This window comes from Brassica rapa, chromosome A05 (assembly GCF_000309985.2).
Source record: "Brassica rapa cultivar Chiifu-401-42 chromosome A05, CAAS_Brap_v3.01, whole genome shotgun sequence".
NCBI classification, from domain to species: Eukaryota; Viridiplantae; Streptophyta; class Magnoliopsida; order Brassicales; family Brassicaceae; genus Brassica; species Brassica rapa.
Genome location: NC_024799.2, coordinates 24,186,341 through 24,204,497, shown reverse-complemented (window position 1 = coordinate 24,204,497; position 18,157 = coordinate 24,186,341). Strand labels below are relative to the sequence as shown.

The 18,157-nt window shown below is 36.6% G+C and overlaps 5 protein-coding genes across 9 annotated transcripts; 4 read left to right on the top strand and 1 right to left on the bottom strand.

Annotated features, from left to right (window-relative positions):
* Positions 1–2,334, bottom strand: LOC103870138. Its single transcript, XM_009148250.3, has 8 exons — positions 2,098–2,334; positions 1,799–1,901; positions 1,666–1,725; positions 1,355–1,417; positions 1,036–1,236; positions 841–952; positions 547–758; positions 1–374 (listed from the first exon to the last, which is right to left on the bottom strand). The coding sequence occupies exons 1-8, from the start codon at positions 2,208–2,210 to the stop codon at positions 282–284; spliced, it is 957 nt and encodes a 318-aa protein (XP_009146498.1). The 5' UTR covers positions 2,211–2,334; the 3' UTR covers positions 1–281.
* Positions 2,335–2,437: 103 nt separating this feature from the next.
* On the top strand, positions 2,438–4,789 carry LOC103870137. Of its 4 annotated transcripts, none has more exons than XM_033291608.1 (6): positions 2,438–2,762; positions 2,854–3,047; positions 3,284–3,646; positions 3,680–3,758; positions 4,138–4,285; positions 4,495–4,789. In XM_033291608.1, the coding sequence occupies exons 1-5, from the start codon at positions 2,670–2,672 to the stop codon at positions 4,270–4,272; spliced, it is 864 nt and encodes a 287-aa protein (XP_033147499.1). In that variant the 5' UTR covers positions 2,438–2,669; the 3' UTR covers positions 4,273–4,285; positions 4,495–4,789. The 4 variants fall into 4 exon arrangements, with proteins under 4 accessions (XP_033147499.1, XP_033147498.1, XP_009146497.1 ...); XM_033291607.1 differs by having other exon boundaries at positions 3,680–3,767; XM_009148249.3 differs by having other exon boundaries at positions 3,284–3,758.
* Positions 4,790–5,010: 221 nt separating this feature from the next.
* On the top strand, positions 5,011–6,844 carry LOC103870136 (E3 ubiquitin-protein ligase SIRP1). Its single transcript, XM_009148246.3, has 2 exons — positions 5,011–5,362; positions 5,658–6,844. The coding sequence occupies exon 2, from the start codon at positions 5,682–5,684 to the stop codon at positions 6,609–6,611; it is 930 nt and encodes a 309-aa protein (XP_009146494.1). The 5' UTR covers positions 5,011–5,362; positions 5,658–5,681; the 3' UTR covers positions 6,612–6,844.
* A 281-nt stretch (positions 6,845–7,125) lies between these two features.
* Positions 7,126–8,490, top strand: LOC103870135 (methyltransferase N6AMT1). Of its 2 annotated transcripts, none has more exons than XM_033291613.1 (2): positions 7,126–7,345; positions 7,571–8,490. In XM_033291613.1, the coding sequence occupies exon 2, from the start codon at positions 7,577–7,579 to the stop codon at positions 8,324–8,326; it is 750 nt and encodes a 249-aa protein (XP_033147504.1). In that variant the 5' UTR covers positions 7,126–7,345; positions 7,571–7,576; the 3' UTR covers positions 8,327–8,490. The 2 variants fall into 2 exon arrangements, with proteins under 2 accessions (XP_033147504.1, XP_033147503.1); XM_033291612.1 differs by having other exon boundaries at positions 7,126–7,349.
* A 560-nt stretch (positions 8,491–9,050) lies between these two features.
* On the top strand, positions 9,051–11,136 carry LOC103870134 (TATA-box-binding protein 1). Its single transcript, XM_009148243.2, has 10 exons — positions 9,051–9,312; positions 9,495–9,575; positions 9,663–9,750; positions 9,921–9,992; positions 10,109–10,159; positions 10,230–10,274; positions 10,361–10,453; positions 10,561–10,662; positions 10,730–10,803; positions 10,890–11,136. Coding segments are annotated over exons 2-10 (603 nt in total). The 5' UTR covers positions 9,051–9,312; positions 9,495–9,498; the 3' UTR covers positions 10,891–11,136.
* The last annotated feature ends 7,021 nt before the right edge of the window (positions 11,137–18,157 follow it).

Below are 18,157 nucleotides of genomic sequence, written 5' to 3'. Positions count from 1 at the left end.
TTGAGATATAACAAACTTTATAAAAGAATGTGTTCTTCCAGTGTATCTCTGGTTCTTTTACTCGTTCTCCATTATTAATTTATAACGCTTAGGAAAGACTCACAAACAAGATGAATAAATGTTACAAGGGGGATTTTAATCGCATATCCATTTTTGTTTTTAGATGTAACAATCGAGATTGAGATACCTTTTTCACCATACGCACTATGCAGAAGAAAAGACCCGTCACAAGCAAAAACAAAGCAAAAGAGTGGGGATGACTCTTTAAGGGGGTCAACTGCTCAAGAATCTTGAGGAGTCTCGAATCTAGTTGGTGTGTCGATACCCGCCATACAACAAAGTCCACTGATGAGGATGAGAAGAAAAACGATTCCCTGCAAAAAGAAAATCACAACGAGGAAGAGGCATAATTAGAGGCTTTTTTATTAATGAAAGCAGATAGAATCATATTAGCTTTATCCTAATTAAAGTCTGTCAGATGAGTTGCAGCCAGTTTTGTGATGTTCACAAATGAAAACAGAAGCGTAACAGAGAGTGACTTCTCACCACTAGTATGCCCTCCAAAAGTGATGACTTGAATTTGCAGAGTTCATCACAGGTTGTGGAAACTCCAACGGTGCTATTACCTGTAGCACTTTCAGCTAGAAACCTTTGGAGAGTTTTGTAAGATGTGTACCAGTAAGGATCAGAAACATAAAGAGCTGCATATTTACTGCCAGATTGTTCTACAGAACTAACAAGTTCGGAGATGCTTTCACCTGCATAATAGGTCAAAGAATTGCTTAACTTCTTTGTTTTCAAATAATAACATTCCATTGAAGTAATGATCTTTCCACTTACGCTCGGAATGTGACTGGCCGGATTCACTAATTGATTCAGAACCCTCAGAACAGAGCACAACCAAGTCAGTTTCTCCTTCTTTCCTTGTTTCTCTTCTAGCAAGCAAATGATCCTGTCAATTATTTCACTAGTTATATTAGGAGTTGAATAACAGGGATGATACCGAAAACATAAAAGAGCAATTCACATTATTACTTTGAAAGACTGCAAGTCTGAGAGTTTCTGAATTGTTCCATCTTCAACAAAGCAAGAATCAGAGAACACAATATTGCTGACTCCTACATTGTGAGGGCAAGCTTCTTTAAGCCCTGAAAGCAACAAACTCTCCATCCTTTCTTCCTCTGGCGCAGCAATATATGGGAATGCCAATGAGAAGTTCGAAGCAGTAAACAGATTCTGTTGAAACAAAGATTTACATGTTAAAGTATTGTGTAGGTTAAAAGCAAAAACAACTTTATCAGAGATGTGTGTTATGAAGGCAATATGCTTGTAAGAAAGTAAAACTCGCACTTACATTCAATGTGTTAACAAGGGCAGGATCCGAATTCCTTTTCGAAGAAACATCAGAAGACAGTAGCTGCAGGAGGAAGAGAATGTGAATATCAGTATTCTCGCAATAGCAGAAGAAGATGCAGAAGAGAGACGCTTCATTTCTTGCAATGTTAAAGACATAAGGTTTCTTCACAATATCACAATAACAAACCAAACGTTTCTAATGATACGTTTAAGTAAAGATTAAAACAAAAAACCCTCCCTCATTCAATCACACAACTTGAAATGATATCTCTTTCATATATCATAGATAAAAAGAAAGTATTCTTTTACCTCTCTGCCGATGAACACAAGTGCAACGTCAACAGCTTGCTCAACTTTCTTCTCCGAGCACTAGAAGAAGAACCAAGTTACATCCATTAACATAGAGAAATGAAATCACAGGAACACACGCATACGAACATACCAGAAAGTTTGACCATCCTCCTTGTGTGAAAACAGAACCTACTAGATCCTTCGCAGACATCACCTGATAATTCACACCCTCATCCACTTCCCCATTATCACGCCTGATTTCGAGAACCAAATCAACCAATCAAACCACTTCCAACACACATCAGGATCAAAACAGTTCCCAAGTCTCAGGCTTTTATCAAATTGAAATCAAAATATCTCCAAACACACCCGAATGCAGAGATTTTACAATATGTCAACGCCATAGTTTACATTATGATATATATATATAGAGAGAGAGAGAGGCTTAACTGGAGATGCGGAGACCAGAGGTAAGCAGGAACGGTATTAGCAGAAGCCAATCCGAATTCAATCGCAGAGAGAGCCACCAAACACGCCAGCACACCAATTTGCATCTTCATCATCTTCTTCGTCGAACAATCTTACCGGAGAGAGAAATCGAGATCGCGCTCCACGAAATCGATGGATCAATTAGATTTCAAAACGACAGACTAAAGGAGAGGTCGGGAGAGCTAACGACGTCGTTTTCACGTCCAAAACAGAATCAATAAACCGGTTTTGGTTTAGTTAAGATAACCGGTTATGTGTTTTAGGCCGAAGTGGGCTTTTATATTTTCTCCACGGCCCAAATTCAAAAACACGGCTTCTACCACTCCTTGTGTAGCTGTCACTGCAACAAAGAAACAGAAAACTTCACCAGCCAAGAGAATATAATTCCTTTCCTCTTCTCCAACGCGATCCCGCCAAAGAATCATTCTCAACCGTCGTCTTCTCTCGCTGCCTCTCGTCGAGCCATTGTTGCATTTTTCGTTTCTCGATGAAGAGACGACATCGGAGTAACAAGTAACGACGAGATTCTCAAGATGCTTTGTGGCTCGCTGCGAAATCGAATACGTAATTGGCTTCGCGACTATGTTAGGCTCCAATCCGTCGTCGTGATCCTTATCTACGCTCAGGTAACCGTTTCGTTCCTTTTGATCCTCGATTCGTATCTGTTTGGGCGCCTAGGGTTTTGAGTTTGTAGAATATCGTTGTGATTGGTTTCAGATAGGATGCGCGATGATTGGTTCCCTAGGGGCGTTGTACAATGGAGTGCTGCTGATCAATTTGGCGATTGCGTTGTTTGCGCTTGTGGCAATCGAGAGCAATAGCCAGAGTCTTGGCCGCACCTATGCCGTTCTTCTTTTCTGCGCCATTCTTCTTGATATCTCATGGCTCATTCTCTTCTCCAGTGAGATTTGGTATTGCACACTATCTTTGAATGAAACAGACTTGCCTGTGATCATGAACTAAGTATGGTGTTAAATAGCTTTCTTGGCTTGATATCAACTGTTCTATTGATGGCATCATTATCTTTTGATCAAGATTGTTCATTAAAATCTCTTTGTTTTTTTTTGTGGCTATGTCTGTTAAAGATCTGTAGAGCCACCATTCATCTGCAGCCTTATATTGACAGATGATTTATTTGTGTATGCAGGAACATTTCATCTGAGATGTATAAAGCCCTTTACATCTTCTCTGTGAAACTCACTATGGCTATGGAAATCGCTGGGTTCGTTGTGAGGCTATCTTCCTCTCTGTTGTGGTTTCAGATTTATAGGCTGGGAGCTTCCATTGTAGACACTTCTCTTCCCCGTCGATCGGATTCAGATTCACAAAACAGCTTCGTAGATCCTCCTTGTTTAGGTAGCCAACGTTCACGTGATCCTGATCTACGAACTAGCCTGTTAGAGCCTTCTACTACAGCTGAGCATCGTTCACGTTCTGATGATTTTTTGGAAGACTCTATCAATGGACCACGTTCTGGTGAAATCTTGGAAGACTCTATCGACAGACCAGCCTTTCCTCCATTTAATGATGGACCAGCCCACCAGTTTCCTCCATTTAACGATGGACCACCCTACCACTTTCCTTCATGTGATGGTGGCCAAAACAATCTCTCTTCAACCAAGGTAACACATGTATGTTCTAGCTCTTCTTCTCCAAAATTTGTTTATGCACTCATTATATTTTAACTTCCCACTTGTTATGAGTTATACAGTCAGGTTTCCCTGATGCTCGTTTACCCTGCGGACATTGTTCGTGGATCTGAATCCTTTTGTAAAGAGATTTCGGACCCTGTAGTGGATGTATCTAGGGATGAACTAACTAGAGAGCGCCTATGCATTTTAGCTCTTTGGCACTCTTAGTTAGATGCAATATGTTTGCCACAAACACACAAGAGCACTCTTGCCTTAATAGAACATAATGTGATGCGGTTTCGCTTGTCTTAGCGCACTAAAATTTACATATCATAGCAAGGTTTTCATCCTATAGTGTATCCTTTTGTAGGTGATTAAACATCATTCAGCTGAAAACATTTTCGGAGGATCCCAATTATCAGCCGCAGAAGCCTCTCGACATAAGTCTCCACTATCCAGATCCTTGGAGTCCCTTGATTCTAGTCTCCATCGATTCAAACATTAAATGATCGCCACCGGTATGTTACCATGCCTTGTCTCTGATATATTTCCTTTGCAGACACCACATTTTTATATTAGACACGTAGAAAGCAAGCTTTGGTTGGTGCCTTTACTAGTGAATCTGTTGCATGTGTTAGTAAATTTATACTCCTACTTGCAAGCATTGCTCTAGGTAGCTTCTCTCATTTGCCTGGCGAGTTTCCAACTCCTTGTGTCACTTTTGCAGAGGCTTGCACCAGCAACACAACTTTTGACTGGAGCAAACTCATTCAACGATCTAAGGGGACACTATAATTGTTTCCAGTTTGAAGAATCCAGATAGGAGATTTAGATATTGGGTGACAAAGTAAGAACTGTCTTTTACTTGCCTTTTCATCATTCATTTTTACTGTATAGAACTGGGTCGACATATTTGGACTCGGAATGTACATGAGCATTCTTTTCTGTACATATGGAAAACTACATTGTTTTGAGGGTGCATTGGAGGAGTATTAGTAATAAAGATCTCTCTTCTTCATCCACTCATTTGGTATTCGTCTAATTTTTTAAGTTAATGCAGTTCAAAAGTTAAAACTAAAACCATGTTTATTCCAGATACTGAAGTGAGAGCTTGAACATGATTGTATATGGTATGACACTTTTATAAAAATCCGTACGAGAAAACAGTGAAGAAACTACATTACATATGCCATACGGAATTGCAGCAAACGAAACCAAACCAAACCAAAACCGAACCGTACAACCCCTACCTAGGCCTGGGTCGTAAAGCTGAACCACTAGCTCAGGTAGAATAACTATGTTAGCTAATTGGGCCTAGTAAATAGATGGGATGATATCGTGCGCACATTAATTCTTTGACCTAAATTCCGAAACTTATCCACGTCTGACTAAATAATATCCGATTATTTTAGATTAAAAAGTAAATAATGAAAAGGGGTTAATAGTCTGCGTGGATCTTCAGCCGTTTCAGACACAATACCCAGAATTTTCGAGCTGAAAAATTTTGTTCTTCTGCGTTCCCATCGAGTTTATCCTCTACTCTGTGTGCCCCTTTGAATATTCATACGACGACGCGTGATTTTGGTTTTGAATAGGTAACTTAAATAAACCCTATTACGATCCTCTTATCAAATTCTATTAACTATTGTGTCTCGTTCAAATATCTCGATTGAAAAAAAAATCCCTAATCTATAAATCTCTTCCAAGATTTAGTGTAAATTGAAGCGATTCGAGATTTTTCTGGTTTTCTTCAAATGAATTGATTCGATTGACTTTGGCTGATGATTAGAAAAATTTAGGCTGGTTTAGTCAAGTCGCTAATTCTAGGGTTCTATCGTTTCTACATGTTTTAAATCTGAGTGTGTTTATTTTGACTAATGAATGAATCAGATAGATTAGAAGCAAGGATTGGCTATGGAGGATGCAAACGCGATTAGGTATTGGTGTCACATGTGCTCTCGATCCGTGAATCCAGTCATCGAAGGCGACGTAATCAACTGCAACTTCTGCCAAAGCGGATTCGTCGAAGAAATGGACGAAACTCCAGAACAGGCCACCAATGATCACCCTCATCAAGCTTCTGAGTCTCTCTGGGCTCCCATCTTGCTCGGGATGATGAACGATCATGATCAGAATCAGAGAGATTCAGAATCTAATGTCGAAAACGAAGATGACGACGATGACGATGATGATGGTCAGATTAACGATGGAGAGTTCGATTTGGAACGGCACCTGGAAGAGATCATGAGGAGAAGGAGGAGACACTCTGCCGCGATCCTCGATCTTCTCCAAGGGATCCGAGCCGGGTTATCGGTTGAATCCGAAAACAACCAGGATAATAACAATCAAGATAACGAGCTTGTTGTCTTGATCAACTCCTTTAACCAGAGGATAAGGATCCAAGACTCCGTCGACGCTAGTGCCGTTCCTTCTGGATCTTTAGGCGACTATTTTATCGGACCTGGGTTCGAGATGTTGCTGCAGCGTTTAGCTGAGAACGATCCCAACAACAGGTACGGGACGCCTCCCGCGACGAAGGAAGCTGTTGAGTCGTTGGAGACGGTTATGGTGGAGGAAAGTTTGGTGCAGTGTACTGTGTGTTTGGATGATTTTGAGATTGGGGTTGAGGCGAAAGAGATGCCGTGTAAGCATAAGTTTCACAGCGAGTGTTTGTTGCCGTGGCTTGAGCTTCATAGCTCGTGTCCTGTGTGTAGATATTTGCTTCCTACGGGGGATGATGATGGGGAAGCTAAGACTGATGGGGAGACGTCGAGTAATGTTTCTATGGAGAACAATGGAACATCGGTGGACTCGAGTTCGAACAATCCGTCGGTTAATGATTGAGGGTTAGAGTGTGAGGGGTCGGTTTGGTGAAGGGTTTGTGATTAGTTGGATGTTACTTTGGCTGCAGTACATAGTTTTCTCAGGTTTTGTTGAAAGTTGGATTTTCAAGTTGTTTTTTTTGTTTGACTTTTTTTTTTCTGATTGTTTCGAGTTTTGATTCGATCAGTTCGTTACTATAATAATCAGCATTGAAAAGGAATATAAAATAGTAGCTAACTTGTGCATTTAGTTGATTTATTTGAGCAGAAGACTTGGTCTTGTCTTATATGTATGCACTAACGATTGTTTCAAAGCTCTTCACACGGTAATTTGTAATTCTTACAATTCTTTTGAACTACTGAGTAAAATTTTAAGAAAAATGTGGTATGAACTGAATGAGTGTATATAAACTCAAAAGCTTTAGAACTGAAAGAGTGTATATAAACGACTTTGGTCAACCGTTTGATGTGATGCAACGACACACATATGTGTAAGACCCATTAATAAACATACGGCCCGTTATTCAATAAATGGGATTTGAATGATCGAATTACGTTGTTATTTTGGGGCTAAAGTGTAATTATTGAAACTTAAGGGCATGTTTTCAACTTTTTTTTTCTCCTGTCACACTCGCCTTCGCCGTCGCCTCCTTGTTCGTGGAGATCTATCGTCTGAGATTTTTCTCTACTGCTCTTATCAAGTTGATAAAAATCGAAGCTTTCCAAGACAAGAAAATCTCCAATCCTTAATCTTCAGTAGGTAACTCTCGTTCTTATTCTGGATGTATCAGATCTCACGTCTCACTAGAACTTCGCGAGGAGTCTACTTTTGTAGGAAGAACCCATCATTAATCTCACATTATAAACAAACCTCTAACGATTTTGTTTATAGAATCTGTGTAAAGCTTGTTTCTTTGTGACATATTGAACACACGTTCTCAAAGTTATAAGCTTTTCTAACTACTGTCTGGTTTCTTGTAGGCTGTCATGTCCGAGAAGCCACCACGAATCGCTGACATCATGCGTGTAAGCTCGCATCGTGAGGTCTACGAACCATGCGATGACTCATTCGCTCTAGTCGATGCACTACTCGCCGACCAGACCAACCTTATAAACCACAACCCCAACCTTTGTATGGAGATCGGATGCGGAAGCGGATACGTCATCACGTCCCTCATCCTCCTCCTCAAACCCAAACTCCCCAACGTCCATTACCTAGCCACCGACACAAACCCCATCGCCGCACGCGTAACAAACCAAACTCTAGAAGCACACGGAGTCAAAGCCGAGATTGTCTGCACGGACATAGCTTCTTGTCTAGAAGAGAGACTCGCTGGTTTGGTGGACGTGATGGTGGTGAACCCTCCTTACGTTCCTACGCCCGAGTACGAAGTTGGTATGGAAGGTATAGCCTCTGCTTGGGCTGGAGGAGAGAACGGGAGGAGCGTTATCGATAGAATGTTACCTGTGGTTGATCGTTTGCTTTCGGAGAAGGGGTGGTTCTACTTGGTGACGTTGAGTTCTAATTACCCGGCGGAGATTTGTCTGATGATGAGGAAGAGAGGCTTCGCGTGGAGGATCTTGGTTCAGAGGTCGACAGAAGAGGAGAATCTCGTTATACTCAAGTTCTGGAGAGACGGAGATGAGGTGAGCTTGGAGAAGGAGACGTCAACAGCTTCGTTGGTGTCGGAGTTTTCGAGATCTTTGTCATCGTTTATGGAGAAACAATGGCGGTGAGAACTTGATGATCTCAGGAGCATTCTTTGTTGTTACAAGAACTTGTAATGTTGTTGCAAACACTTTGATTCTTTGAGGTGTTGGTCTAGTGTTCATTTTTTTATGAAAACCCGGTTACGTGTTTGTCTATTTACCAAAACCGAATTAAATCAGTGTTTTTAAAAGTGGACTGATCCGATGATTGAACCGGGTTCAATCACCGGTTCAATCATGAACCAGTTATATAGCCGGGTTGGTTCTAGTAACTGGTTCGACCATGAACTTAGTCACGTAGCCCGATTGGATTTCAAACTTATTAAAATGATAAAAATCACTAAAACTATCAAAAATCTATAAACCATTCATTTAAACATAATTTATGTTTTATGTTTAAAATTTATTTATATATTAATTAATATCATAATTAATAACATTACATTTAAATTTATATACTAAAATATATTAAACCAACCAGGTTTGACTCGGTCGAATTACCGTGATCAAAAAAAATTCGGTTTAACTTTCGGTCTAGTTTTAAAAAACACTGATTAAACCAAAAATCACCGTCTGTTTATGCCTATTTTCGAGTACCGACGTGGCTGAATGTCAGTGGACGGTCGCGTAAATAAAAGCGCGAGAGTCGTTATGTTAGACTTCTTCCATGAATTTACCGAAGCACCCTCATTATTACAAGACGACCAGGGGTGGATTAGACAACTATATAAACCCTATAAATATCCAAAGAGCTAACCAATTCCAAAACGCAAGCGATAGCCTCTCTCCTCACAGATCTAAAAGAGACCTCATCCTCCTCGTTCATACATAAAGAGAGAAAACGAAAGAGAGAGCCAAATCACTCTCCCCCTTTATATAAACTCCCATTTACAAAATCTTTTTTTCCCTCTCCAATCCTTCAGATCTGTATATAAAAGCCTCACCTCTTCGTTTCATTTCCCCAAATCTCCACGAAAACCCTAGATTTCGTGTCCGAATCTCTCTTACGAAAGGTCTGAAACTCTTCTCCTTCGTTTAATTGGTCGGAAATGATTGTGTTTGGATGCTACGGTTTTTCATAGAATAGACAAAATGTGTCATTGCTTTGAAGATGAATCTAAACCCGGTTTATACCGGTTATTGAATAATCAAAAATGAGACGGTCTGATTAGTTTTTTTTGTGTGTTATGGTTAGGCAAATGACAGATCAAGGATTGGAAGGGAGTAATCCAGTGGACCTAGCCGAGCATCCTTCAGGGATTGTACCTACTCTTCAGTGAGTTCTTTTTATAGTGAGTCTCGTATGTCCAATGATTGAACCATGTTGATATGATAATCTCATCGTGGGATGTTTTGTTTGCAGGAACATTGTGTCGACGGTGAACTTGGACTGCAAGCTAGATCTTAAAGCCATCGCTTTGCAAGCTCGTAATGCTGAATACAATCCTAAGGTTTTCCACTGTAGTAACATTCTATTGTAATAATCAAAAGAAAATTGGAATTGATTTGTTAACTGATTAACTAGAGTTAAAATTAAGATATTATCTGGTCTTTTCAAAACTAGCTGGGGATAGCTAAGTTTATCTTTTTTAAATAGATTTATTGTGTTTCATTTTTACAGCGTTTTGCTGCTGTGATCATGCGGATTAGAGAACCAAAGACTACAGCATTAATTTTTGCCTCTGGTAAAATGGTTAGTCATATCTTGATTGCTATTTTTTTTTTTTCATAACTCTTATACATTCAAATTTCATTTTGATTTTTGCTTTGAATTCTCTTCTGAATTTTGGTGTCTAATCTTAAATTTAGGTTTGTACTGGAGCCAAGAGTGAATACTTTTCAAAGATGGCTGCAAGAAAGGTAGCTTTCCTTCTCCTAACCTATTTGCACTACATCATGTTATGCTAATAGGGGATGTGTGATTGTTTAGTATGCTCGGATTGTCCAAAAGCTTGGTTTTCCTGCAAAGTTCAAGGTACTTATCCTCCCAATCTCTTGTCCCCTATCTTACATGATTGGCTTAGTTGTACCAGATATATTGATGGTTACATTGTCCTTTAGGATTTCAAGATTCAGAATATAGTAGGTTCTTGTGATGTCAAGTTCCCTATCAGACTTGAAGGTCTTGCATACTCTCACGCCGCTTTCTCAAGTGTAAGTTATATCAACACTTTTTGCAACCTTCATTCTACATGTTTTTAACTTAATAATTAAGCTGACTGTGTGTGTTGCCTCCCTCTATCTCATATTGATGTTTCCAGTACGAGCCTGAGTTGTTTCCGGGGCTAATCTACAGGATGAAAGTGCCTAAGATTGTGCTACTAATTTTTGTGTCTGGCAAGATAGTCATCACTGGAGCCAAGGTAAAAAAATTCGCTTTCTCTTTTTAGGTTTTTGTGTTTATCTCATGAGCTCCACTCACACTATCAGATGAGAGAGGAGACTTACAAAGCCTTTGAGAATATATACCCGGTCCTCACGGAGTTCAGGAAGATCCAGCAATAGTATGTAACCCACACCTTTCTCGGTAATGGTTGATGTTTCCAAAATCTACGTGCATGAATCTAATTGTTATGTTTATCTTTAACAGAGTGGCGAGTTTGTGCTTTGCAAAGCTAAGTTGTGTGGTGTTTTAGCACCTTGGAGCTGCTTAACCTGCTGAGAATTTTGTCCTTGAAGAAAGGCTCTCGAAGTTCTTTTGTATTACTGTTTAAGATTCTAATAGAACATTGTAAATACTCAAATGGAGACGATTTTTCTGTTGTTTTTTTCTGCTCCAAGATCAAGTTTATTTTCACACGTTAAAAAGTACAACAGTATAGTTTCGTTTTTTATCATCCAAGATTGTAAGCAAAGTTGGGGACTTCCAAGATCAAAGATGGAATATAAAAAGTGATGATGATAGAGTATAGTACCCATCACAGATATAGGCAAGGTCTAGACAGAGAGAACAGCAATGAACCTTGCCATGTTATTGGCTGGCTGATAGTGACTTGTTATTACTTATTACCCTCAAGAAGCAACGTTCAACAATAGTTGCAGTGATCTCGGCCCCACAACTCAGGCAGCCAACACCTAAGGGCTAAGGAGGTGTCTTGGTCAGCTATTCCCAGAGAGTTTGTACTTTAGAGCATCTCCAATGTAAAATTCAATTTTTTTTCTTTAAAATAGAATAAAATTGCTTTAATCCTATTCTATTTCCCAGTTTATAATGGAATGATGAACACAAAAAATTATATATACTACTTCATTTATGGAATAAATTTTATTATAAAGTGAGATATGGAGTTGAACTAAAGCATTTTTTAGTTCATATTCACTTTTATTCCATTTTAAAAGAAAATTTGAGTAGGAATGTAGATGACTTTAGTGATAGTGGATCTAGGCATTGGGGTGGTTTGATTTTGTCTCTTTTCTTCTGGCAACTGATAGAATTATTTGCAGAGGATGGCCTCTGGTCGTCATCCCTAAGAGCATCTCCAATGGTGTTACTATCATTGGAGTTCTTAGCAATATTAAAGTAATTTTTTTTTTAATTTTTTTTTGTTTGAATAGTTAAGGATTCTTATCAAAAATGTGTGTCCAATGGTGTACTCCATTTAGGAGTTCTTAAGAAGAAAAAAAAGATTTAATTTTTAAACATGTGAAATTTAAAAATTTATTAATTGCATGATTAAATATATGGTAATTCTCATAAATATACTATTTTCAAGTTTTGGTCATAAAAATAGACCACAAGGAGAAAAATGATCAAAATATATCATTAATAGATAAAATAACACTAATACCCTAGATATATAAAAAAATAAAATATATTTTTTTTTATAGTTTTAGATTATATGTTTTCAAATTCAAATTTTTTTTATATATTTTTTTAATTTTTTTAATTTTTTTTTCAAATTTTCTTTTTGTAATTCGTAAATGCTTTTTAAAACTATTTTAAAATTTTTATTTTCAAATTTTTAATATTTATTTTCTATTTTATAAAAATTTAAACCTCAAACCCAAGTTCCCACCACTTAACTCTAAACCCTATGGTTTGGATTAGTTAATCATAAGGGTATAAATATATATTTACCTCTTTAATAAAATATTTTGGTCATTTTGATTCTTAGAATCTATATTTGTGATATAAACGCTTTTTCGTGTGGTCTCGCGAATGAAATTTTTTTTTCTAAGCCGGTATACATATTTCGACAGACCCAATTAGACGTTGCCACGTCACTAAGGACTAAGTCCTTAAACACCTTATTTAAGGACTGCTCCTTACCGATCTCAGCCTTGTTAATATTTTTTTATTGAGATCACCCTAGGTTAACGTGCTAAGGATTAGTGAAATACTGGCGTTGCGGATGGTCTAATATACGAGTTGTAATAATCTTATTGATCTACCCTAAATATCCCATCCCATTGTGATTATCTGGTGCATTGTTGTTGTTGTTTCACTATGTGTGTTATGATTCGATTCTCTTTGAATAAGTGAAATGTAACTTCTTTTGTTTGATGGTTAAAATTGTGTATTGATTTGTGTCACAATGTGTTTTTTATAAAATAAATGTCTACCCAAATCAATGATTAACATTGTAATTTTAACTCATGCAAATATAAGGAAAATAGCATAAATAAATAAAAGTCGACATGCGCTCACTACATGCATTGACTTATATGAGCACAAATTTGATGAGATGTAGTTAAATTAAGGTTCTCGTCATCAAAGATTATGACGATTCTAACAACTAGATTCTGTGTGACATCAATGAAATGAGGTACAGATACAATTTGTAGGCTAAATGTTTATAGACCTTTTTTCATCAAGAAGTTTATCTTTAAAGTAGATCGATGAGACATGCTATATTTTGATTAATAAATCAATGACCAAAGCAAGTTAAATAAATGACTGCTAAAGAAGGATCAAAATGTCAAATTTGAAATTTCTCATATCAGTCAAAAACCCTTGGTCTTGTTGCTTTTTGTGTTGGAAAATAATTTCTTATTGGTGTTTTTAGAATAAACATTTTGCGGACTAAAAACTATCTTAGAAACATTTTCACATTAACCAAAACCTAAGACCACCATTAACGCGAGATCTTAGGAGAGGTGCTTAGATTATTTTGTAATTAAAGAAAAAGAAAAATGACAATTATCTGAAGCAGCAACGCTTAATTAGGAGAAGGAAGCGCCGGGTCTTAAGGGACACGTGTTACAATTAGAGAGAGTTTGGTCTGAAACTCCTTTCTCTCTCTCAACGAGCAAAGAGATGATTCACTACTCCTCTTCTTCTTCTCGGTTGATCTCCTCCTCAGCAACACCAAAGCGTCTCTCTTCTCTTCTTCTCCATATTCTTTATGTTTCATTCTTTCTTAAATCGAAAAACCCTTCAATTATAATTGGATATGTTCTTCAAGAAGAGGATAAAAGTCTGTATCTTTTCGCAGTGAATCCTTCTTCAGCAACAGGGTCTTGGAGTTTTCTACGAAATTTGATTTGGGTTTTCGTTTTTTAGGTTGAATTGGCAAAAAGGGCTCATCTTGTGTTCGATGATATTCCCCAGAGAGAAAAGGCGAAGACTTTTTTGTATTTGGGATTTTTGTGTTGTTTTGTGGGAGGGAATAGAGAGAGATGGCAGGTGAAGATTGGATAGAGCTCAAGTTTAAATTCGCTGATGGCCTAAAGGTAACATATGTTCCATCGTTATGTTTGCTTGTATAAAAAAAACTTCATATTCTTTAGTTCTTGTTTCTGCCTTTCCATCATTTTCTTTGTTTCTGTAATGTTTTAATGTCTACCGAACGTTTTATTGGCTTAAGTTATTAGGTACTGAACTTTGTAAATTTGAGAATTTAACAGATAATTAAAAGGTTATACTGTGGCAAGAAGATTGATGACCGAAGTTGTGTATTGCTTTTCGCTGTTTAGATGTTTTGTAACCTTGTTTAGAATTTTCTTGCTGCTTAAGGTTGTGTTGGGACTGAAGTTTTCAAGTGTTTCTCTCTGTTTTGATAGACTCAGAAAACATTCCTAAGACTGTAAATGATGTGAAGCTCATCAATGCCGGGAAGATACTAGACAACAATAGGACACTGGCTGAATCAACGCTTCCCGTTGGCGAACTTCATGGAATGGTCATCACTATGCATGTTGTTCTTCGCCCTCCTACTTTAGACAAAAAGAGCCGTAAATGTTTCTTTGCCTTCCTCCTATGCTAATATAAAAGCAGGCTTCCTTTGATTCTCTAGTTGCTTGTGATTATGGTATTCAGATTCCAAACTTCCATGTTTTGCAAATGGTTTTATACATATATTCCTATAAATTTTATCTTAAATAAAACAATGCTTAATTTTTTTTAAGAATCTCAAAATAAGATACTTGCATTGGAGGACAAAAATTTAAAGGTATCTTATTTAAAGTTCTTAACACACATTTATTACTAAAAAATGATTAAGCACCACATTAGGGGTGCTAGGGATAATCATGCTCTAAGAGTCAAGGACGAGTTAAGTCTACTTCACAATGGCAGTGTGTATACACTATACAGTATACAAAATCAGATCTAGACATAGGCAAGTGAAACATTAACGCGCTCGAAATTTTTGGATATTTTTTACATATATATGCATAAGTCCTTAAAGTATATAAAATAAATTTATTAATATTTTTAAAAAATTGTTTCTAGTCCCCAAAAGCCGGTCCTATATGTGTAGTGTGCTTTTGCATAACATTTCTCTCACGCTTTTCGTAGTTTTTTTCTAAGACTATTGAACATGTTTTTGTGAAAATATTATATTTATACTAGTGATATTCTTCTACATGTTTCTAATATACATTTTCACTCTTTAAACCAAAAATTATAAGAGTTTTTTTAAGAGCAGAAAAATCCATTTTCAACATATTTATCCAACTTTTTACTTAATCCATTAAATTTATAAAAGAAAAAGATTCCAACACAACTAACGTTATAACTTTAACTTATATGTGAGAAGGGATGGCATTCATTAGAACAAAAAGTCAAAAATCTACTCATTTCCACGTTTTTGTATATCTTTTTTTGTAACTGAAAAAATATATACAAAACGTGGAAAACGTATATCTTCTTTTAACAGAAATTACAACAACAAACAAAACAAGGAGAGAAATAAAACAACAAAAGAAATGTAAACACAAGAAATTAAGGGTGAGAAACAAGACACTGAGATGACAGGGTCACAGAACGTCAGAAAGACAATGGCATTGAGCGGCTAAGGTTCCATTTCACAATTAACGTTATACATGCATCGTTCGTTGTACATTTGTAATAATTTAACAACGCGGTTTCTCTATATCCTATTATATAGGACCACAATTAAGTGTTCTTCAACGTCGTTAAGCTATCAGAAAAAAAAAAAGATGATGAAATGGAAGTTGGGTTTCTTAATTGGTGTAATGTTCATCTTGTCCATTGCACTAATTGACCCCAGCTTTGGCCAACGAAACTTACTCATCTCGCACTCTAGTAAGTTTCCATCACTCCTCTCTGTTTATTCTATGGTTATTTTGAGATTGTGTATGTGTGTGTGTGTGTGTGATGGCATAAGTCAGATTTATTTGTGGATGTACATGTCACGTGAAAGCCGTATATGTGGGGAGTACCGGTGTATTGTGTATTTAGTAAAACTGATATTTGACTTTGATCGATAAAGTGATGATATAACTAAACTGGTAACATTTCTGTTGTTGTATATATGTATGATACTATGATCCAATCGTTGATGGATCATATTTTTTTGAGCAACATATTCCTTCATTAAACTGAAAAGAGACTAAGATGAGTTCTGGCCCCAAGGCTAGATGCATGTCATTAATAATTGATTCACCGTTATATTCTTATAAATTTTCAATAAATTCATTTTTTGAACAATAGAGAAACCCTAATTTAAGAAATGCATGTCATTAGTAATTGATTCATGGTTTATCAAACTAAAAAACAGGAAACGGGGTTGGAAATATACATATCAGCAAAGGAATGAAGATCAGCTCTAACGGCAGTACTTCTATACGTGGTAAAGGTCTTCATCAGTAATTTACGAGTTGTAACGATCTTATTGATCTTGTTAGTTGTTGTTTGTTGAGTTGTTGTTTCATTGTGTGTGATGTGATACTGTTTAAATAAAATGAAATGGACTTTCAAATGTTTGATACTTAGAGCTTGATTGGTTTCCCCGCTACCACCCGCAAACGCAACTTTTGCGGTTGATAGCGGTTGACAGCGTTTCGAAACAATCATACAAACCGCTACAAATCGCTTCAAACCGCTACAAATCGCTTCAAACCGCTCCAAACCTCTTAAATTCAAAAGCTGGTTCCAGCTAGCGTTTGCGGTTGCGGACAGTTGCGGGAGGATAATTTTTTTTTCTTTTTTTTTTAAAACCATATAAATATAAATACAAAATAAAATAAAAATATTCAATAAATTTTTTAAAATGGAATTATAAAAATACTAAAATATATCTATTATATTTTAATTAATATTATAAAATTTTAAAATAAAAATATTTTCTATAATTTTAAAATTTTAAAACTATAACTTTGAAAGTATAATTTACATATTTATTATAATATTATGATTTTTGATATTTTTATAATTATATAAAATGTAAATATTGTTAATTTATTAGTAGTTAACCAGTCATAAGTATCCCGTAAACACACCAATTTCTAATCGCAGAACCAGTCATACAAATCTCTTAAAACCGCTAGAAACCACAACCACCCGCATCCGCAAATGCCCGCAGCCGCAATCGCAACCGCTGTGTTTCAACCAGTCAGGCTTTAACTGCCTATTAAAATCGTGTACTGAGTGGTACTACAATGTTTTTCTTTACTCAAAATGATTATTAACATTGTAATTCTCAACCCATTCAAATATAGGGAAAATGAACAAAATAAAACTTGCTATATGCATTGACTTATAAGTATCACCAACTTGGTGAGAACGATTCTTTTGATTAATCTCATCCCAGCAGGCTAACACTAACTATTTATAAAGTATTATTGTGTATTTATACTTGGGAGTTGGGAAGAACAATTACATTCTCGCTGGTTATTTAAACAATTACTGTGTGAGAGAACGAACCAATAGAGTATTTAAAGAGAAAGGGGCAAAAAAGGATTATCAAGTTTATTCTAATAGCTTCGGTTATTCATGCAGCGCATCATCCAATTCGTACATCATTCCATTTTCCAATGTAACCCAGAAAAGACGCCATTTACACAGATAGAGAAGCATTTCAAGAAACAACCCAAAGGATCAATATCTAAGACTACAGATTTTTGTTCAAAAAAAAAAACTACAGGTTAACTTTTTTTTTTGGGCTTATTTGCCAAATAACCAAAAAAAAAAGAGTAATTAGATTTTTAGTAAGAAGTTAGAGATAGATAGGAAAAGAAATAAGGGGAGAGAAAGTGTTTTTGGTTAGATAGTGAATTTGTGTTTTTTTTTATGGTTATAAGGTGCAATTTCCCTTTTTTTTTTTGTCATAAAGGACTGCAGGTTAAGGTCCCTCAGATCAAACTAGTTTTTTTTATCAGACAAGATGGAATGCACTTCGTATACTTTTCTTTTTCTCTGTCATACCATGACCGGAACACTAGTTAAATTAAGTTTCTTGAATCTTGTCATTAACATGTTTTCAACCCGAGAGATGTACATCATTAATCTTTTTAAGGTAGACATCTTATACTGAAACTAGTAATGGTTCACAAGTAACTTTGGACAGTGACAGAAGCAAGAAACTACGAAGACAGTATCTCAGATGCTAACAGAAGTCAAATAGGTAACTTTGGACAGTGACAGAAGAAAGAAACTACGAAGACAGAACCTCA